The following is a 22963-nucleotide window of genomic DNA, read 5'->3' on the forward strand; positions in this document are numbered from 1 at the left end:
ATCCCACATGCCGCGGAGCAACTAAGCCCGTGTGCCACAACTACTGAGCCTGCACTCTAGAGCCCCCGAGCCACAACTGCTGAAGCCTGCGCGCCACAACTACTGAAGCCTGTGTGCCTAGAGCCCATGCTCCGCAATAAGAGAAGTCACTGCATTGAGAAGCCTGCGCACCACAACAAAGAGTAGCCCCTGCTCGCTGCAGCTAGAGAAAGCCCGCGCGCAGCAACAAAGACCCAATGCAGCCAAAAATAATAATAAATAAATTAAAAAAAAAAAACTTTTTGAGATTCATCATGAGTAAGGAAAGACTAATAAACTTAAGTCTACTTTTTTCTCCATTCTTTTATTTATTTATTTTTTATTTATTTATGGCTGTGCTGGGTCCTCGTTTCTGTGCGAGGGCTTTCTCCAGTTGTGGCAAGTGGGGACCACTCTTCATCACGGCGCGCAGGCCTCTCACCATCGCGGCCTCTCCCGCTGCGGAGCGCAGGCTCCAGACGCGCAGGCTCAGCAATTGTGGCTCACGGGCCCAGTTGCTCCGCGGCACGCGGGATCCTCCCAGACCAGGGCCCAAACCCGCGTCCCCTGCATTGGCAGGCAGACTCCCAACCACTGCGCCACCAGGGAAGCCCTCTCCATTCTTCAACAATTACTATGTGCCAGGCACATATGTTCTAGGCACTTGGGATATATCAATATACAGAAGAGGCAAAGAGATCTGTCTTTGTAGAATGTACTTTTGAGAAAGGGGAAACAAATAATAAACATAATAAATAAGTAAATTATATTGTATATTAGAAAGTAAATGCTGTGAACAACAAGTAGAGCAGAGTAAGGGAATTAGCAAGTGTGTGGGGAGGGAGGTGTGACGGGCGCAGGTTATAGCACTAAAGAGAGTGATAATGGCAGACCTCCGTAAGAAGATTAAATTTGAGCAAGACTTGAAGGAAGTTAGTGGATATCTGAGATAAGAATATTTATGCGGGATTTCTCTGACGTTCCAATGGGTAAGACTCCATGCTTCCAATGTAGGGGGCGTGGGTTCGATCCCTGGTCAAGGAACCAAGATCCCACATGCCACACGGCACAGGGAAAAAAAAAGGAAAAAAAAGAACATTTATGCACCCAACAAAGGAGCACCTAGATATATAAAGCAGATATTAACAGAAGTAAAGGGAGAAATAGACAGCAAGACAATAATAGTAAGGGACTTTAATACCCCACTTTCATCAGTGGATGAATCATCTAGACAGAAATGAAATAAAGAAACATTGGACTTAAATGACACTTTAGTCCAAATGGACTTAACAAATTTATACAGAACACTTCATCCAAAAGCAACAGAATACACATTTTTCTCAAGTGCACATGGAACGTCCTCCATGATACGTTACGTGTTAGGTCACAAAATAAGTCTTGCAAATTTAAGAATATTGAAATCATAGCAAGCATCTTTTCTAATTACAGTGATATGAAACTAGAAATCAATTCCAAGAAAAAAAACGAAAATTCACAAATATGTTTAGATTAAACATGCAACTGAACAACCAATGGATGAAAGAAGGAATCAAAAAATATCTTGAGACAAATGAAAATGGAAATACAACATAACAAAACATATGGGATGCAGCAGAAGCAGTTCTAAGAGGGAAGTTCATAGAGATAAACCTGTGTTAAGAAGTAAGAAAGATCTCAAGTAACCTAACTTTACACTTCAAGGAACTAGAAAAAGAACAAAGCCTGAAGTTAGGGACGACTACCCTGGTGGTCCAGTGGTTAAGACTCCGTGCTTCCACTGCAGGGGGCTTGAGTTCGATCCCTGACTGGGGAACTAAGATCCCACATGCCGTGCAGAGCGGCCAAAAATAAAATTTAAAAAAAAACCCTAAAAGGAAGGAAATAAAGATCAGAGTGAAAATAAATGGAACAGAAACTAAAAAGATAGTAGAAAAGATGAGTGAAACTAAGAGCTGTTTTTTTGGGTTTTTGTTTTGTTTATTTTTGTCTGAGTTGGGTCTTTGTTGCTGCACGTGGGCTTTCTCTAGTTGTGGTGAATGGGGGCTACTCCTCCTTGTGGTGCACAGGCTTCTCATTGTGGTGGCTTCTCTTGTGTGGAGCACGGGCTCTAGGTGTGCGGGCTTCAGTAGTTGTGGCACGCGGACTTCAGTAGTTGTGGCACGCGGGCTCAGTAGTTGTGGCTCACGGGCTCAGTAGTTGTGGCTTGTGGGCTCTAGAGCATAGGCTCAGTAGTTGCAGCGCACGGGCTTAGTTGCGCCACGGTATGTGGGATCTTCACGGACCAGGGATCGAACCCATGTGCCCTGCATTGGCAGGCAGATTCTTAACCACTGTGCCACCAGAGAAGTCCTCCTCTTTCATTTCTGATTTTGAGTCCTCTATTTTTTTCTTGGTGAGACAAGGGAAAGGCCTGTCTATTCTGTTTATCTTTACAAGAAACCAGCTCTTAGGGCTTCCCTGGTGGTGCAACTAGAGGACCTAGAGAAAGCCTGTGCACAGCAACGAAGATCCAACACAGCCAAAAATAAATATTAAAAAAAAAAAAAAGAGGAGACATTACAACTGATAAATACAAAGGATCAAAGAGATTTCTATGAACAATTATATGCCAAATAATTGGATAACCTAGAAAAAATGGATAAATTCCTAGAAACATACAACCTACCAAGACTGAATCATGAAGAAATAGAAAATCTGAACAGACTGATTAATAGTAAGGAGATTGAGTAAGTAATCAAAAACCTCCCAACAAACAAAAGTCCCAGACCAGGTGGCTTCACAGGTGAAGTTAACATCTCTCCTTCTCAGACTTCCCAAAAATGGAAGAGGGAATACTTCCAGACCCATTTTATAAGGTCAGTGTTACCCCAATAGTAAAACCAGACAAGGTCACCACAAGAAAATTACAGGCCAGTATCCCTGATGAACATAGATTTAAAAATCCTCAACAAAATACTAGCAAACCAAATTCAACAATACATTAAAAGGACCATACACTATGATCAAGTGGGATTTATTCCAGGGATGCAAGGATGGTTCAACATCTGCATATCAGTCAATGTGATACACCACACTAACAGAATGAAGGATAAAAATTACATGATCATCTGAATAGATGCAGAAAAAGCATTTGTCAAAATTCAGCATCCATTTATGGTAAAAACTGTCAACAAAATAGGTATAGAGGGAACGCACCTCAGCTTAATAAAGGCCATATATTGACAAGCCTACAGCTAACATCATACTCAGTGGTGAAAAGCTGAAAGCTTTTCCTCTAATATCAGGAACAAGACAAGGTTGCCTATTCTCGCCACTTTTATTCAACATAGTATCGAAAGTCTTAGCCAGCCAGGACAGTTAGGCAAGTAAAAGAAATAAAATGCATCCAGATAGGAAAGGAAGAAGTTAAACTGTCTCTATTTTCAAGTGACATATTAGAAAATCATAGAGTCTACAAAAAAACTGTTAGAACTAATAAATTCAGTGAAGTTGCAGGTTACGAAATCAATATACAAAAATCTGTTGCATCTGTATACACTAATAACAAAGTGTCAGAAAGGGAAGTTAAGAAAACAGTCCTGTTTACCATTGCATCAAAAAGAATAAAATACCTAGGAATAACTCTAAACAAGGATATGAAAGATCTCTACACTGGACAGTATGAGACATTGATGACAGCAAATGAAGAAGACACAAATAAATGGAAAAATAATCTGTGATTATGGGTTGGAAGAATTCATATTGTTTAAAATGTCCATACTACCCAAAGCAATTTACAGAGTCAGTGCAATCCCCATCAAAATTCCAATGTCATTTTTCACAGAAATAGAACAATCCTAAAATGTGTATAGAACCACAAAAGAGCCAAATAACCAAAACAGTCTTGAAGAAAAAGAGCAAAGCTAGAGACATCTCACTTCCTGATTTCAAATTATATTACACATCTGTAGTAATCAAAACAGTATGTTATTGGCATAAAAACAGACACATAGATCAGTGGAATAGAATAAGAGAGCACAGAAATCAAGCCATGCACATACGGTCAGTTAATTTATGACAAGGAGCCATGAAGATACAATGGGGAAAGGACAGCCTCTTCAGTAAATGGTGTTGGGAAACCTGGGTAGCCACATGCAAAAGAATGAAACTGAACCTCAGTCCTACATCACAGGCAAAAATCAATTCCAAATGGATTAAAGACTTGAACATGAGACCTGAAATCATAAATCTCCTAGAAGAAAATACAGGTGGTAAGCTCCTTGACTTCAGCCTTGGCAATGATTTTTTGGATTTGACATCAAATGCAAAAGCCACAAAAGCAAAACTAAACAAGTGGGACCATGTCACACTAGAAGCTTCTGCACAGAAAAGGAAATCATTAACAAAATGAAAAGGCAGCCTACTGAATGGAAGAAAATATTTGCAGATTATGTATCTGATAAGGAGTAATATTCAAAATATATAAAGAACTCATACAACTTAATAGCAAAAACAAAACAATCAGATTAAAAAATGGTCAGAAGATCTGAATAGACATTTTTCCAATGAAGACATGCAGATGGCCAACAGAAACATGAAAAGATGCTCAACATCACTGATCATCAGGGAAATGCAAATCAAAACCACAGCAAGATACCACCTCACACCTTTTAGAATGGTTATTATCAAAAAGACAAGAAATAACAAGTTTTGGCAAGGATGTGGAGAAAAGGGAGCCCTTGTGTGCTGCTGGTGGGAGTGTAAATTAGCGCGGCCATTATGGAGAATGGTACGGAGAGTCCTCAGAAAATTAGAACTATTATACAATCCAGAAATTCCACTGCTGGGAGTATATCCAAAGGAAAGGAAAACACTAACTCAAAAAGATACCTGCATCCCTGTGTTCATTGCAGCATTGTTTATAACGGCCAAGACATGAAAACACTCTTAAGTTTACATTGGTGGATGAAGAAATTGTGGTATAAATATGCAGCGGAATTTATACCGTTGCATAAATGGTATAAATTCTGCCGTAGAACAAGAAGGAAATCTTGCCATTTTTGACAACTCAGATGGACCTTGAGGGCATTATAATAAGGGAATAAAGTCAGACAGAGAAAGACAAATACCATATTATCTAACTTTTATGTGGAATAAAAAAAAAACCCATAGATACAGAGAACATTTTGGTGGTTGTCAGAGGTGTGGGGTGGGGGATGGGTGAAGTGGGAGAAGGTGGCAGAATAAGCCTGGGGCTGTAATGTACAACATGGTGACTATGGCTAATAAGTATATTTGAAAGTGTCTAAGAGTTAGGTCTTGAAAGAGCTCCTCACAAGAAAAAAGTTTTTGTGAGTCTGTGTGGTGGTGGATGTGAACTAGACTTATTGTGGTGATTGTTTTGCCGTATAGACATATATGGAATCATTATGCTGATCTCCTGAAACTAAGATAACATTATATGTCAGTTACATCTGAATTGTTTTTAAGAGTGATCGTGGTAGGCCTCAGTAAGAAGGTAAAGCTGAGCGAAGACTTGACGAGACTTAGTGGATACCTGAGAGAAGAGTGTTTCAAACAGAGGAGACATCTGACCTCTAGAGTAAAGGCCCAGAAGGAGCGGCACCATGCCAGGCAGCTGGCAAGGCTGGAGTAGATGAGCAGGGGAACGGGGGGTCCAGGAGGCGGCCGGGGATGCAGGGTCTCTGCGGGCGTTGCAAGGGCCGTGGAGTGGGGAGCAGGGGGTAGCGCCACCGGCCTTATAAAGGGTCCCTCTGGCTGCTGTGTGGAAAGTAGACTGGAGGGGAGGAGATGGTACCCCTTGGAAGGCTACTGCGGTACCAGTGAGGCAGGTGAGAAATTATGAGATCTAGTTTTTAGAAACTAGTCATCAGAAGTTTTTAAAAAGCTGTTCGGTAAAAAAATCAATTTTATGCTTTCCTAGATACAAATCTCTGTTTTAAAAACTTTGTGGAAAGGTGTGTGAAGTGTACCCTAAACGTGCTTGGAGGGCAGAATGTTCTTGTCTTTTGCGGTTTTTGAGAAAACGTCGTTGATGACCTTTAGAGAGCCACGTCTTAGTGGTCCTTCCAAACGTGAAAGGTTTATGACAATAGTGCGCAGGATAATTTTGTATAAAAAGTGGTTTCTTGGGGGCTTCCCTGGTGGCGCAGTGGTTGAGAATCTGCCTGCTAATGCAGGGGACACGGGTTCGAGCCCTGGTCTGGGAAGATCCCACATGCCACGGAGCAGCTGGGCCCGTGAGCCACAATTGCTGAGCCTGCGCGTCTGGAGCCTGTGCCCCGCGACGGGAGGGGCCGCGATAGAGAAAGGCCCGCGCATCGCGATGAAGAGCGGTCCCCGCACCGCGATGAAGAGTGGCCCCCGCTTGCCGCAACTGGAGAAAGCCCTTGCACGAACCGAAGACCCAACACAGCCAAAAATAAATAAATAAATAAATAAATAAATAAGAAAATCCTTAAAAAAAAAAAAAAAAAAAAAAAAAAGTGGTTTCTTAATGCGTTGTCTCTATTTGTACAAGCTTTGCCGCAGGAAATCTACAGAGAGTTGTCCAAAGGTAAAATACATCATTGCCATGACAGTCTTGCCATCTTTTTTGTGACATTGATAGTGAGTATGTATAGTACTCATTTGTTACACAAGATGGGGAGATAGAAGAATCACTTGATGTATTTAAAAGGTATTGCGGTTACTCTGGAAGAGGAGAAGATAGATGTCAGAATCACCTAATGCTAAAAACCTTCCTCTTAGCCTGTAAACAGTGTTTCAATCAAGCAGGAGCAGCTCTTGTTCTGTGAGGCTGTGGTTGGCTGTGCGGCTTTGTCGTGAGAGTGAATGCTTAAAGGCTTCCTTCTAATCCTCTTGCTAGAGACTGACTTCTTCTGGGTTAACGCTTTGCTTCTGTTGAAATGAATCTAGCCATTAGAATGGGTAACAGAAGCTGTTTTCGTTCACTAATGCCTTGTGGCAAATTGACATACCAAAATCGGTAATTACCAAAACAGGCTCTGTAGGAAAGAAGCAAGGATTAAAAAGGTAGGAATGGAAGCAGCTGAAGGGATGGCTGTGTGCAGTGGTGTTCCGAAGATAGAGACTAGGGAAGTCCAAAAATAAATTTATCACAGTTAGTTTCTGGTTATATAATTAAAACAAGCAAATAGTAGCGTAGATGGAGAAAACCCTCGTGTATCCTGGATGTTGGGGAAAGCTTGAATATATGTATAAAGTACGAAAGAAAAACGTTAGGTAAAAACGTCCATCTTTTTATTTTATTACTGAAACTATTGCTAAAATTTAAGAGCGGTTTTTAAAGTGACTCTTTCTGACATGTTATGTAAGCAAGCCCCTCTGATAATACCAGTTCTCTGCTTTGGGAAATGTTGCTTTTGGATATATTATCTAATTTATTTTATTACTTCTCATATCTGGCAATTTTTTGGCAAATTCAACAATCTTCAGGAAGAACCAAATTTGTGAGAGTATATTTTGGAGGTTGACTATTCTGAAAAGGAAGTCTTCTTTTTTCTTTCCTCAGAATGAACTCTCAGATACACGTGCAAAATTCCACATACTTTTTCTTTTCTTTGTGTCGACGATGTTCTTCATCAGCGTGTTGTCACTTCTCAGCTACCACTGCTGGCTAGTTGGAAAAAACAGAACAACCATAGGTAAGTAGGTTAAAATAAAGCATAATTATTTAGGAAAATGGCCACAAATGAACATGAAGTCTAGAGAAGGACAAAAGATGATAAAGATAAAATAATTCTGTATTAAAATTAACTTGGACTGGATAGGAACAATGGCTGTTTAATAAATGTAAAGGTTCATAATTTTGAGAAGGTTGAGGAAGTAAGATTGACTTTTATATATTTTTTCAGTAGTGTGTTGTATATAAAAGTAGAGAACTGACTATATTTTATAAATTTTAATAAAAGCTGTTTCCTGCCTTTGTTGTATCACTAATGTTAGCACTTATGCCCCGTTTTTGCTCATTTTTTTAAAATGAAAATATTGGGGAAGAATTCAGTAAGGTATTCCAACAATTGGACACACGCTTCTTAAACAACAGTGGTGTGGCATTGCTCAGACTAAACCATAGGCATGTAAGCAGCAACACCAGCCGTAACTGGAATATTGAGGTATTGGCTAACAAAACAGGGATCTGTCGCAGTGTTTCGAAAGAAAGTTAAACACTCCCTGCCGTCTAAAGGAGAGGTGGACGTATTTTAACATAGAAAGATGCAGACATTGCAAGGAGGTTCTTAGGTACTCTTACATTTGGACCCCTTTAATCTCGTGTCTTGTGGAGTCCTGTAAGACGTGATGGGCCTCCAGGGTGAAGGGTTCGGTGCCCCGCCTTTCCCAGCTCACTCTGCTGTTGCTCTCCTCCAGTTCCCACGCCTTCATCCCTTTTCCGTGTGAATAAGCTTCCTTATGTCAATTAATTTATCATCGTCACAGAATATCCTGTCATCTCTTCACCTTTAACCCGAGGTTACAGAAGGCAGCCCACATGCAAAGCCTAGCTCTTCAGACCTCCCAAGCAGCTGGACACTGAGAAATTTCACACAGAAAAGGAGATTTCTTCTTTTCAAAACTGATGACTCTGGTGGCCCTATTTTCCCACCTGGCATCATTCGGTAGGAGCTCAGTAGTGGCTGACTGCTTCCGGTGGCCATGAGCATTTAATTGGCCACGGTTCCCACCCTGCTTCACTTGTTTCCCGCCCAAACCCTCTAGGTGTCTGAGAGGTGAGTGCTTCCTGGGAAGCAGTGACTACAGTAAGAAATGCATCATTTTATATCACTACCTAGTGCATGCACACACATTTATAAAATTATGTAATTAGAATAAGCAAAATCTTCGTAAAACATCATTAATGTCTACTATGTCCAATGTACTCTTTTTCTGTTCTAGTTCTTTAAAAAGGAATGGTGGTTTCAAAGCACTGAATTGATTTTACAGCCTATTAAGATGTTTAAACCCACACTTTGGAAAACCTTCCCCTAACACAGCACTCCCCGCACACCCTGGTGTTACCCAGCTCTGCACTGCTGCTTCCAGGTGTCCTTTGGGGCATCACTTGCACCTTCCTCATAGCTGTCACCTCCCTACCTTGAATCATTTCTCATGTTACACAGTTTCTATTAATACATTCAAACTGCTGCTGTCACCCCAGACAGGCTGGTTGGTCTCTTTGATCCTGATAGCCAGTCATTCCTGTACCCAAACACTGAACCTTTCATCACTTGAAACTGAAGAGGCCTCACGTTTTCACCTTGAAGTTTCCATTCTCTAACCACAGTCTTTATCCGTTCAGCTCTCCCTTTCCGTGCTCCAGTGCGTGCCCTTTCTAGCTTCCTGAGTCCTCCACACTCCACCACTTTTCTCCCACGTTTCTTTCCCTCTGGTTTTGTCTCTCACCCTTTTCCATTCTAGATCCTATAATAAATGCCCTCAAGCTCCCAGCAGCACCCTCGCATTACGCATGCCCCTAGGTGCCTCTTCTCCCATAGCGCCTTTGCCAGTCCCTGACCCAGGTTATTCCAGCGATGCGTTCTTCTCCCAGTGCGATGGGGCTGGAGAGAGCTGGTGAAGGCCGTCTCACTCCCACAGAGGTGGTCACAACTACAGATTCAAAGTCTCAGACCTCACTTAGGCCCTCAGCTCTATTTGGCAGTAATGTCACGTGTTTCTGATCAGGTTTGCCAGCTTATTACCCACAATAGGTATTCCAGACTTTCATCATTCTCCCTAATTTCCTTACCTATTTTGTGAACGCTTCATAGAAAAATTAGAAGTCGCCACAAGTTAAATTCTTATCGTCTCACCTTTATAACCTCACACAAACATTTCTACTTTCAAACCCATCACTGTCACCCTCTTTCTAACTTCTATGGACACGATGTCCTTTCTGGTATCTATGGTTAATCTTTAGAACTTTTCTAAAGGCCATCCCATTTCTTCTAGAACTTTCTTCCATCAGTTTTTACTTCACTTTTCTGTGTCATCAACCTTTCCCAATCCGTCTCTCCCTGGTTCCTTCTTATCCATAGCTTATAAAACATTCTGAAATGCATTCTATCTTTAAACAGAGATCCTAGGCTCTGGCCGCCATCAGCTTCCTCACTTGTTATTATTCATAGCTCAGGATTGAGCTCAGGCGTCACCTCCTGCATATTTCACCTTCCTTGGCCACCACCCCCAACACTCGCATGTATCTCTATCACACTGTCATTCTGATAGACTTTTGTTAGACTGTAGGTTCTTTGGTCAGAATTTCATCTACTTTACCTTGGGATCCCAAAACCTGGTGCTTTGCCATAAGGCACATAGTAGGAAATTGATAAATAATGAATGAGTGAAGTTGCAAGAGATAGAATATCTTAAAAAAAAAAAAAAGAAAAAGGCTAAGGTGTATTGAACATTCTTCAGTCGATTTTCCTTAATATCACATAATTATTTTGACATTTTCATTTTATAAGGGTGATGAAATATTCAAGAGGTTATATTTTTTCCCAAAAAAGTTTAAAAAAAGAAAAGGAAAAAAAATTGTTACTTTCCTTCCCTCCTATAATTTTCAAATAGGTTAACTCTTCTTTTTTGTAATATATATCTGTAACAGAATCATTCCGTGCACCCACATTTTCATATGGACCTGATGGAAACGGTTTCTCGCTTGGATGCAGTAAAAATTGGAGACAAGTCTTTGGCGATGAAAAGAAATATTGGCTACTTCCAATATTTTCAAGGTAGTTTATAAAATGCACGTCTCAGAAATTATGGAACCTGTGATAGTCTCTGTCTCTCTGATTAAATGATTCAGAGAATATAGTATATTATGACATTATGAGCCTTAAGAATGAAAACTCAGAATATCTTGATTACATGAAGTATTTTGTTTTTCATGTTTTTTATAAGGGTGAAGGAGAGTTTGGGCATATATTTGAATGAGAAAAAAAGATGATTCATAGAAAATAAGAATCACTCTTTTTCTTTCAAAATGAAAATAAGTTTGTGAAGTAAAGAATCATAAGAATTTATACTTATTAGCCATATCTTCAAAGATTTCCAGTACAGGTTATGTATTCTGTTGTGTCTTAAGTCAAAGAAGACCCAACACAGAATGCAGTTTTTACCTGCATTTAAATTTAAATGAGAATATATGCTCAAGATGATTCATAATTTCCTTTTCTCCCAAATTCTTAGCCATCCTAGGCCATCTATATACCAAAAATCATTATAGAGAAGGAAAAAGTATTTGAAATTCAAGTACCATATTTGTAAGTGTTGTGGGTTTTTTTCCTTTTTTCCCTTAACAAAGAACTGTATTGCTTGTTATTTTGTCTGAAAATGACATATTTCATTCTTTTTTTTTTTTTTTTTTTTGCCACGCCACATGGGATCTTAGTTCCCTGACCAGAACTTGAAACCAGGCCCCAGCAGTGAAAGTTCAGAGTCCTAACCACTGGACGGCCAGGGAATTCCCAATCGCCTTCATTTTTGAAAGACATTTTGCTTGGTATAGAATTGTAGATGATGCTTGCATTTTTTTCTGATGAGAAGTTTGTGGATAGTATGTTTATTACTATTTGTGTAATATGACATTTTTCTCTGGCTGCTTTTAAGATTTTGTTTATCACTAGTTTCTTGCAATTTGATTATGACGTGCCTGGTGTCGTTTTCTTCACGATTCTCGTGCTTAGGATTGTTGAGCTTCTTGGATCTGTAATTTTTAAACTTTGATCAGATTTGGAAAGTACTTTTAACCACTGTCTCTTCAAGTCCTTCTTCTGTCGCCTTCCTCCCCTTGTCCCTGCAGGGGCCCCTCGGGAGGCTCCGCTGCGGCGCCCTGGTGGCTGCTCACTTTCCGTGCGGCCTTTTTCCTGAGCTTCATCTTCAAGGGCGCCAGTCCCTTCCGTGCGCTTTATCTGTTGTCCCTTATATTCAGGTGTTTCCACTCCGACTGGTTGCAACATAGCCTATTATTTGTTAAGGTTATTTTCTCTAAACAGAAATTTCAATGTTGGCAGTTGGGTTTTTTGTCTTTGTTTTTTCTTTCCCCTTCTTTAAAGATGTTGTTCCATTATCATCTGGCTTGTGTTGTTTGTGGCAATAAATCAGCCTCTCTCTTATCTTTATTCCACTGTTTGTACAGGCACACCTCGGAGATTATTGCAGGTTTGGTTCCAGACCACCGCAATAAAGCAAATATCATAGTGAAGTGAGTCATACGAATTTTTTGGTTTCCCAGTGCATGTAACAGTCTATAACCATAGACTGTTAAGTGTTCAATAGCATTATGTCTAAAAAAAAAAAAAAAAACAATGTACATACCTTGATTTAAAAATACTTTATTGCTAACAACTGCTAATCGTTATCTGAGCCTTCAGCAAGTCGTAATCTTTTTGCTGGTGGAGGGTTTGAAATATTGTGAGAATTGCCAATATGTGACCCAGAGACGCAAAGTGAGCAGATGCCGTTGGAAAAGTGGCACCGATAGACTTGCTCAATGTAGGCTTGCCTCAAACCTTTAATTTATAAAAATCACAGTATCTGCAAAGCACAGTGAAATGAAACGCAATAAAACGAGGTATGCTTGTAAACTACTATGTCTTTTTTCCCCTGTGGCTACTTTTAAGATTTTATCTTTATCACTGGTTTTAAGTAGTCTGATGATGATGTTTCTTAGTATGGTTTGCCTTGTGTTTATCCTCTTTGGAGTTCATTAGGCTTCTTGGATCTATGAATTTGTAGTTTTCATCAGCTCTGAATTATTTATTTATTCATTTATTTATTTATTTGGCTGTGTTGGGTCTTCGTTGCTGTGCACAGGCTTTCTCTAGTTGCAACGAGCAGGGGCTACTCTTTGTTGCTGTGCGCGGCCTTCTCATTTAGTGGCTTCTGTTTGTTGCGGAGCACGGGCTCTAGGCACACGGGCTGCAGTAGTTGTGGCACACGGGCTCAGTAGTTGTGGCTCGCAGGCTCCAGAGCGCAGGCTCAGTAGTTGTGGCGCACGGGCTTAGTTGCTCCATGGCATGTGGGATCTTCCCGGACCAGGGCTCGAACCTGTGTCCCCTGCATTGGCGGGAGGATTCTTAACCACTGTGCCACCAGGGAAGTCCAATCTGAATAATTTTGAAATAATTTTCCATAGTTTTTTCTGCCTGCTTCCCTCTTCCTGTGCCCTTCTCCCACTAGCTTTTCAGGTTCTCTTAAATATATGTCATGACCCACCAGTCATTGCTGTTGTCCCTCCCTTCTCCCCCTCCATCTTTTTTCTCTCTTTGCTTCAAATTGGATCATTTCTATTGTTATGTCTGTGAGTTCACTTATCTTTTCTTCTGTAATGTCTACTGTTAGGCTCATCCAGTGAATTTCTTATTTCAGATATTATATTTTTCAGCTCCAGAAGTTCAATTTGGTTCTTTTTTTATATCTTACATTTCTTTTTTCTTTATATCCACTTTTTCCACTTAATTTATGGACATATTTATAATCACTGTTTTAACGTCTTTGTTTCAAGTGTTCATGGTCATTTCTAAATCTTTTCTATTGACTTTTTTTCCCTCTCAGTTGTGATCACATTTTACTGCTTTTTATGCTAGTAATTTTTGATTGGATGGTGGACATTTTGAATTCTGAATGTTTAAATTTTGTCTCCCTTTAAAGAATGTTGAATTTTGTTTTGGCAGACTTCTGTTTCAGCTTAGTCCTCCTGACGCTTGTTTAAACCTTTGTTTGGTTGGGTGTAAAGTAACATTTTCTGTAGGGCAAGTTTAATCCTACAGCAAAGGTGAGAGCCTGCTGCGGTCTCTGCCATATCCACATGTCCAGTGAGGTCTCTCTCCTCTGGCAGGTCGAATGCAAATGGCTTTCAGTGCTGTGCAGGCTCTGAATTGTTCAGCTTACACTCCCCAGTTGTTCTTTCCCCAGATTCACATGTGTGGCTTAGTATTCATCAGAAGACTCAAGTAAAACCCTGTGCAGATTTCTGTAGCCCTTTCTCTGCACATATCCCTCTTCCTCAGCTCTCTCCGATACAAGGAAGCCTCCTCATCTTCTCAAAACTCCCATCTCTGTCACCTTAATTCAGTGAGACCACCTTGCTCTGCACATCCCCCTGTTGGTGCTCAAGTTCTGGCAGAAGCTGCAGCTCCTTGGTTGGTTTCTCTTCTTTCAGACACCACAGTTCTGTGCTGCCTGTTTTGAAAAGAGTTGTTGTATATACTGTTCAACAGGAGGTCAAATGTACCGGTTAATCCATCTTGACTGGAAGTGGAATTCCCTGCGGTACACAGTTTTGATGTTTTTAGACTGTGGAAGGCATAGCTGTACTTTTTTTTAAGTTGTGAACTTCTTGAAGGCAGAGATTTTCTTTTCTTTTGTTGAGTGGTATATCCCTAGCACTTCAAATGGTACTCGGAACATCCAGTATATTTTCCCTTAATGAATGTTGTTGAATAAATAAATATGTGGAGCTTACATCTTGAATTTCAGTTTGAGCGTTTATGATATCTTAAATGATTGTGATAAGCAGGTCAGTTAACCAAATATTTGAATATGTATGTTTATCATAACTTTAATAGACATGATCATTTTAATAGTCATGGAAGATACTGTTTCTAACTATATGTAAATTATAAAAGGAAAAGACTTATTTCCTCAGTGGAGTCTAGTATCCCTCTAAATTAGAAATCTTAGAAATCATTCTCTGAAATGACAAGTTGTGATAATTTCATACCATGCCTCTGGAAAGTAGGTGTTAAACTTGACCACTTTGATTTAACTGAACATGATTAAATTATTACTGATATTTTTCATTATGCAGTCAGGGTGATGGCTGCAGTTTTCCGACTCGTCTTGTGGGGACGGATCCAGAACAAGCTTCTGTTTCAAACCACAGTGAAAATACCAGAAGGTGTGCTTCTTGTCATTAAGTTTTTCAGAATTCATTACAGAGCAAACTGTGTGTGTGTGTGTGTGTGTGTGTGTGTGTTATACATAGATAAATACAGTAGTAATGTAGCAAGCCAGCATAGATAAAGAGAAATTCTATTCAGTTTTTTTAACTGAGGGTTAAAATGTGGATATAGCTGATATGCTCAGGATAACCATATTTTTTATCATTCAAACCAGAACACTTTTGAGAGTAAGAAAGTGAAGGCTTGCTGTTAGTAGTTGAAGCAGGACAGTCTCATGTCACTGGACGCGTCTGGCAGGGTAGGAAGCACGGCTACCCTACCAGTGCTGCGTCTTCCTAGAAACGAAGACTCTTTCAAGATTTGATGATGTTGGTTGATATCAGTTATATTTTCAAAGAAGTTAGTCATTGTACTATTCACCATTTTATTTTGATAAACAGATTTTAACTGCAGTGTGAAAATAATATTAATGAGGATTCAAAAATACAAATACAAAATTTTTCTTCTTCATCTTAGAGAATATTTTCTCAGAGTTTGTATGGTGAGCACACTGATTCATAAATTCAGAGAAATAGTTCATTTTTAATGATATTTTAAAGGAGATAGAGATGCTTCTGTCAAAGTGAAACACTTGAAACTTACTCCAGAAATAAGTTGTGGGGGAGGACGGATTATAAATTCCAAGCTAGCGAATTAATTTTGGAAGAACATAGGCCTTAGAACCTAGGACCTCAGAGCTCGAAGAAGTTACTTAAACTGTCTGAGCCTCAGCTGCCAGCTCTATGAGAGGAGGATTTGTACTGCCTTCGGGGGTTATTGTGAAGATTGCGATGGTGTGTAGAAAGCACCCAGCACAGTGTCTGCCCATAGTGGGTCCCCGACAATACTAGTTCCCTTTTCCTCCTCCTTTTTTTCCTCCATTCCCTCCCTCCCTGGATCTCTTAGCTAGAAAACTAAGTCTACGCTAAATCACTAAATCATTTTTTCCCCTTAGATCTATACTGCAGAGGTAGAAAGCAGAAAACTTGGGAAATGACAGGTAATCTTTTTGTCCTGGCCACAGACATAGATCCTCACCTGTCCTTGTGCTACCTTATGGCTCTTGATTAACAAGTTAAAAATGTTTCAGATTGGCCTCTGAAGCTGTTTTTCTTTTATCTAATTGTTTTCATTGGCAGTGCTGAGTACAGATTCTTGGGTCTAGGAGCCATTTAATGCGGGGGGTTGGGGGCACATTTTCTCTTGAAGACGGAGTCTTTTCAGAGTGCTGAGATCTCATGAGTTGCCCTCACATATTTAGGAGAAGGAATACTAATTTGCTGCTTATTAACTAAGTATCATTAATTGAGCGTTAGACTATTTACTAAATTATTTGCTCCTCTTTCAGTATTGGCTCAAATCCACCCTTTCCTATCAAACCGCTTAGTGAATCAAAAAACCGCTTGTTGGACAGTGAACCTCAGTGGCTAGAGAATGGATCTGAAGAAGGTGTCGTCAGATCAGGTAATGCTCGTCATCTGAAAACATTGCTTTGTCTGGTTAAAATGAAAATCACCAGATTTAATAAATGTGGAAAAATTAAAGTACATTATGTGCTATTTTAAAATACGAAAATCTTTGAAACTTTTTAATACAATATCTTATACGTGGGCCGTTAGCGTTTACCGGTAGCTTTCACGGAGGCGAAGGTTGAGTGAGGAAGCGTAGTGGCTGCTGCCGTGGTTTTTTCTGTTCATAATTTTGTTTTTCCTTGTTGTTACCCAGCCGTGTATTTTGTCACCTCGGATGTAGAAAATTCTTTTGGCATAATATTCTGGATAATGCTTAAACAAGGTTTTTCTTTGGCGTCATAGCTTTTGCTTATCTGAAAATAATTTTGAAATGCCTTGCACTCTTTGGCTGTCTTGTCTTCGTATAAAAAGCGTGCACTGAATGGATTTGAACCATGATGACTCTTAATCATTTCATGAATTGTGGTGCATTATACAACAGTTGATAAGATGGAAGTGGGCCTTTGAATCAGGCCTCGGTTTATAATATAGTCTGGCCACTCACTAGCATTATAGCTTAAAACATATCTGTGGTTCTTAATAATACTAGTAATAACATTCTCCTTGCACTGTAGGAAAATGGTTTGGTACTAACTCTAGGAAACACCCTAAAACTTGAAAGCTTGCTGTCACAATTTCTGATTTGCTGTTATTGTCATTTCGGCTTTCAGCAGCATTTAAATTCTCTTAAATTAGTTTCATTAAGACCTTCATTCAGGGGACTTCCCTGGTGGCCCAGGGGTTAGGAATCCGCCTGCCAATGCAGGGGACACGGGTTCGAGCCCTGGTCCGGGAGGATCCCACATGCCGTGGAGCAACTGAGCCCATGTGCTGCAGCTGCTGGGCCTGTGCTCTGGAGCCCGCGAGCCACAACTACTGAGCCCACGTGCCACAACTACTGAAGCCCACGTGCCTGGAGCCCGTGCTCCGCAACAAGAGAGGCCACTGCAGTGAGAAGCCCGTGCAACACAACGAAGACCCAACACAGCCAAAAATAAATAAATAAAGTAAAATAAATTTTTTAAAAAAGACCTTCATTCAGGTCATTAGACCCTCAGTATAAAATCAAGGGAAAAATCCATTTGTGGACTTGAAATTATTCCTCCTGAACATCTTTAGAGCCAATGGACGTTTTTACAAAGATAAGCATAAAACCAGACTTTCAGATTTTAGCACTGCTTTCCTTCCTTCTGGGTTCTAACAGAAGGCAAATGGTTGGCACCAGAAGCCTATTTAGTGCTTACATAATACTTGCTTTTACTGTAATCATCAATTTTACCATTTAGCCAGAAACTTAATATTTCTTTTTTTGTCATGTCATATATAATTATGTGCTTACAGGGACAAATAACCATGTAACAGTGGCAATAGAAAATTGAGTACCACTTGTTCATAACTAACCAGTTGAATAAGAGCAAGGTAAGACAGTATAAAGGTAATTTCTCCAAAAATTAGTTTATTTGCATGTCATAATCTCAAAACAATTTGCAATTCAGTCTTTTTTACTCTTTCCATTATATCAGCAAAATCAGGTCGTTCAGGAGAGATTGGAAGGTAACATCTGCCTAACTCCCATTTTTCTTACCACTCCTAGCATGATCTTACTGGATATTTGTTGATAGATTAATGAAGAAACTAATAAAAATTGTTAGGATTGGTGTATGGACAACTAACCTTTTCACTGAATGGTACCTTATTAATTAGTTTAAGGAAAAAAGGTGACTTTTGCCCACTACTGAAGAAATTTGATCCAGAGAAGAGTGACTAAGATTAAAGACTGAAAAAAAGACTTAAGAGGTTCATTGATGTTATTTACTTGGTAGAAGATATAGCAGAAGAGCAGCTTACTGTAGCCAAGTACATGGATCCGTGACGCCTCATCTGTGTGCCCAGAGGCAGTAGCCAGAGGAGGCTGACTGAAGTAGGAATAGAAGCCCTTCCCGTCAGATCAGTAGGAGCAGAGAGGGCAGTGCTAAAACACTGACACTGAACCGCAGGGATGGAGTGAACTCTCCTGCTGCTTAAAAACAGAGAAGACAGCTGTACACGTTCAAGTCAGAAGCTAAGCTCACTGGCTCAGCAGCATCACACGCAGCTATTAGATTTTTGAAAACCTACGTGTAGTGTTTCCTGGCTACCTATTGCTACCTAACAAATTATCACACACTTAGCAGCTTAAGACAACACACCTTTATTACCTCAGTTGCTTTGTTCTCATCTGTAGTCTCATCTAGGGGACATCTGCTTCCTTGCTTGGTGTTTGTCATTAGCATTCAGGTCCTTACAAGGACCTGGAGGCCATGTCCAAGTCACAGCCAGAGCCTAAGACTCAAGAGAGCATCAGAAACAGCCCCCAGTGGGGCTCCCGGCAGGCAGAGGGCAGCAGGAGCTGCAGGCGGTGATCACGTGTCATTGGCAGCCCCACCCAGAGCTGGTCCTCAGACGGGGCTCCCGGGTTCTGGCTCTGGGCGTCTTCTCTCCCTGTAGGCGGAATAATGGCTGATGCTCTTGGTGGTTGAGAATACTCACTGAAATTCCCATAAACATCTGATAGCAGTCTTCTCAGATTATGCCCGAGTTAACACTAAGGGAAAAGTGTAAGGATCTGCCTGTATTAAAATGCTCACTTAATGGCTTCAGGGAAAGTCAGTGATCTGTCCCTTATTTACAGCGTCTAAAAACCTTTATTATTATTAGAATATTAGTAATATTAAAGTATTTCTTTCCTTTTGTGTTGTATTAGCAGCTTTATACCTTAGCCCAAAGAACTATTTAATAAATCTTATTTTCAGAAATACAAAATCAAGTTTTAACAATAATTGTTTCTGGTTTTATAGGTTTATAAAAACATTATGGACGGAATATTTTCAGTTTTATATGCAAGAAGATGATCAATGGAATTAAATAATTGAAGTATAAATGAAGATATATTTTTTAACAAAGGAAACCTTTGTACAGATTGTTGGCTCCACAGAAGCACTACTCCAGAGCTGGAAGATGCCTTAATCTTAAAATAGCCCATTTGTTCAACACTGACTTACAGCTACAAAAGTGACTTAGTTTTACTTTGGAAATAACATTTACTCATAATAACGTATTATGATATGCTATAATATGAGCTGTCAGGTCACATGTTAACATGGCGTATGTATTCTTTTGATACCTGAGTTACATTATTAGAGTTGTTTCTTAGTATCCATATAAATTTTCACTCCAGAAACACAAGGTGAAAACTTGTCTTAAGTGAAGTACATCTAGGTCAGTATGGTGGCTGAAAGTGCTTGTACTGGGTAAGAAAAAGAAAATAATTGCTTTAAAAACAACTTGGTGTTTGCTAATTTATAGTTACTGTTTTATACTTTTCAACATTTTTACTAAAGATTTTTTTTTATTTTTGGCTATAAAATAACACTCAGAAGGATTTAGATACCTAATCATTTAAAACATGGAGCATATTTGTATAATTCATTGAAGGCTTAGTTCTAAGCATTAATTAAACCTTGTGCAGTGTTGTGCCCAAGGCTTAAAGAAAATGTGGCAGTATAAGAAATTTTTTTGTTTCTCTCTGCTTTTAATATACTCTTTTGTTGAACTTTCATGGGTATTTATACAGGTAGGGAAACAAAGGTTACGTGTGCTATAGAAATATTGGACACAGTAGGATTGGGTAGAAGTGGCTAGAAGAAAAGTAAAGCGAAAGACAAGCTACAGAAAGCTGCTAAAGTATGTTTTCAGAGTGCTGCCTGCTGCTGAGTTGACTTTCAAATTTCAATTTAGGTAATGACTGAAATTTGCTTTGAAACTTTGTACAGTAATCCTGTAATAGCTTAAACAGCAACATAAAATACAATGTGAACTAGGGTAAAACTGTTTAGCATAACACTGCTCTCAAGAAGGAAATTCTCACTTGAGTAGTCATTCAGAACTTCCATTCTCTGAGAGGTGGATTCCACTCTTACATGCAGGATTTTAAATCTGACTTCCTAACAGCAACCCCTTTCTGCCTAGACACTTATCCCCCTTTTCCTTTTGAAATCCAATCTAAGTGACAGGGATCGTTGCATTAATTCTAAAGAAAAATACAGTGTCCTATAGTGGAGAAACAATATACAGATGTTACTCCTGCTTTATACTCTGCTTAGTTAGCCACACACAAGCTAAAATGATTGCTTCCAGTAGTGGGTGGAGATCAGTTTTAACCAGCGTCTGTAAAAACATGTTATAGTTTCCTTGTCTATAAATCAGGGTTGGGGAGAGGGGTGTTACGAATGATTTCGACTGGACGACCTTTAACATTCTTCAATTTCTAATTTTGCACAGTACCTTACTTAACATTCGTCCAACAGATATTTTTGGAGTTCTTTCCGGACGCCAAACAATATACTAGGGATAGCTCTATAATCTCCTAATGTAGCATAAATTTTATAGCCTACTCTTCCAGGTTTATAATTTATAGGATGTCTAATTCCATGGGCTATATTGATATTAGATGTTAAAAGAAAGTAATTTTTTTCCCCTTTGAACTAGAGGAATGAGTTAGCTTTGAAAATATAGTTTGGAATACTATAATACAGCTTCTATCTTTATTTCAACACTGTAGTCTTAATAATCTTGATTCTAGAAAACTTATGAGAGTTAAGGGATACCGATTTACCAACCAGAAACATCAGTGTGGCAGTTTTGAGTATTATAAGGAAATAGTAAATGTTTAAACGTAAGTGACTGCTTTCAGAACTGTCCTGGTACTTCTTGTGGGTATTTTTACATTTACGTCAAGAGGATTTGCATGCACCTGATTAACAACTGAGGAAACTTAATTTTCCCTTTAACCTATTTGGGTGCTTTTGTGGTGTTTCTCTTTTTCAGTTCTTTCAGTATCTGTTAACATCATCTTAATAGCATAGTAAACACCTTTTCAGGAATTTTCAGCTAAAGCCTTTTAATTTAGTTACCTTTGGTTCAATTAATTTATGGCCAACATTTGCCACGTTCTAAATATTTGGCTTCGTTTAGTTGTACATATTAATGACTGTTCAGCAAGGGCCTACAAGTGGTATGGGAATCAGGGAAAGGCTGCCTCTTTGGTATTTCTCTGGGATTGATTAGTGCTGCCAACCTTTGCAGAGAAATGGTCAAAATGAAGCCCTGTCAAAATTCATTAGTACTGTCTCTGTTCCTTCAGACACTTGAACAGTTGTGATATTTAAGGAAAATAAAGTTGAATTTCAGGTCTTGCCATTGCCATTAAAAACAAATTAGACAGGAAACTTGGTTTGACGTGGGTACAAACTTACTTGAATATTCAGTACCTGAGGCATCTGACCACTGTCACTGTGCCAAACCAAAGAGCAGCTACAGCTTAGTGGTCACTGAACTTGCACCGCTTACATAGTAGAGTTTCATCTTTGCATAGGGATGATTTTTTAAAATCCTTTTACATATTTAGTGGTTATGATCCAATGTGTCATAAGTTAATTTAACTTAGTTTAAATATGCAATGTTTACTTGAATTTATTTCTATTAATAGCAGATTTTGACTGTAGGATTTGCAGATTTTTCAGTCATGTGAGATTTCCCTTCAGTCATCTTTAAAGCAGATACATATTAAGGGCTGTTAGGATCTGCATATTTGGGGCGCTGAAAACACAAGTGACTTACAAATATGTTTTGCTTACATTTTGTTCTAGGACTAGCACTGCTATCAATGAAAAGTATTTTTAACTAATCTATTAGAGAAATTAACCATATTTTTGCATTTCAGCCAAAATAAAGGCCGTATCTCATATTCTGTAAGATACAGCTAATATGTAAATCTGAAATTCATGTGTTTCTTACGATCTGAACTGTATTTTCCAACTTAAATTAAAAATGCAAGATAGATTCAGCAAGGTCCATATTTTTCTAACGACTTCACTTTATATTATTTTGCTGAGTTGCATAAAGAAGCAAGGAATTGTATTTGTATTAAAAGCTTCAGAAAGCTGTTGAGTTTATCACATTTGTACATGATTGCAGGTTAGTCTATGCCCATTTACAGAAAAGGTGGGCACTATTTTAAAGTGATCTTTAATATGTTTTTATATAAACAAATTTGAAATACAGTTTACTTTGGTCGTTTTTACATATCATGTCCCGTAAATCTTGTATTTGTGTCTCATAAGTGTAACCCTGGACCATGACTTAATGTTATCTTTGCTTTGTCTTTTGGGTGGCCTAACCTACATTAACACGAAGGCTGAACATTTTAAAACTTGTTTTTCCAAAAATCATAATAACGATTACTTTATTAATAAATAAATAAAGTCCTGTATTTGAACAGCTGCTGTTGTTGTTGTTGTTAGGGGATGACTGTTACTTTAGTCACCTGGCAGGTGTGGCAAGGGACAGTGCTGCCTTGGGAAAGCGATGGGGCTGATCCTTCGGGCAACCACGGGGACGACCGGAGTGCGACGACAGTGTGGTCTACCTACG

At 39.2% G+C, this 22963-nt stretch overlaps 1 protein-coding gene across 4 annotated transcripts in view; it reads left to right on the top strand.

The window, feature by feature from the left end:
• The window catches only part of ZDHHC20 (zinc finger DHHC-type palmitoyltransferase 20), a 70126-nt gene extending 47316 nt beyond the window's left edge, over positions 1-22810 (top strand). For 2 of the 4 annotated variants that reach the window (XM_057533094.1, XM_057533097.1), the window contains exons 8-13: positions 7553-7685; positions 10643-10769; positions 14849-14938; positions 16330-16445; positions 17834-17911; positions 19330-22810. In XM_057533094.1, the coding sequence (XP_057389077.1) occupies positions 7553-7685; positions 10643-10769; positions 14849-14938; positions 16330-16445; positions 17834-17871 (504 nt within the window). In that variant the 3' untranslated portion in view covers positions 17872-17911; positions 19330-22810. Of the gene's footprint in view, positions 1-7552; positions 7686-10642; positions 10770-14848; positions 14939-15936; positions 15982-16329; positions 16446-17833; positions 17912-19329 lie in introns of those variants that run through there. The other 2 variants (XM_057533096.1, XM_057533098.1) reach the window with 2 other exon arrangements.
• Positions 22811-22963: the final 153 nt, after the last annotated feature.

This window comes from Balaenoptera acutorostrata, chromosome 18, assembly GCF_949987535.1.
Source record: "Balaenoptera acutorostrata chromosome 18, mBalAcu1.1, whole genome shotgun sequence".
Lineage (NCBI taxonomy): Eukaryota > Metazoa > Chordata > Mammalia > Artiodactyla > Balaenopteridae > Balaenoptera > Balaenoptera acutorostrata.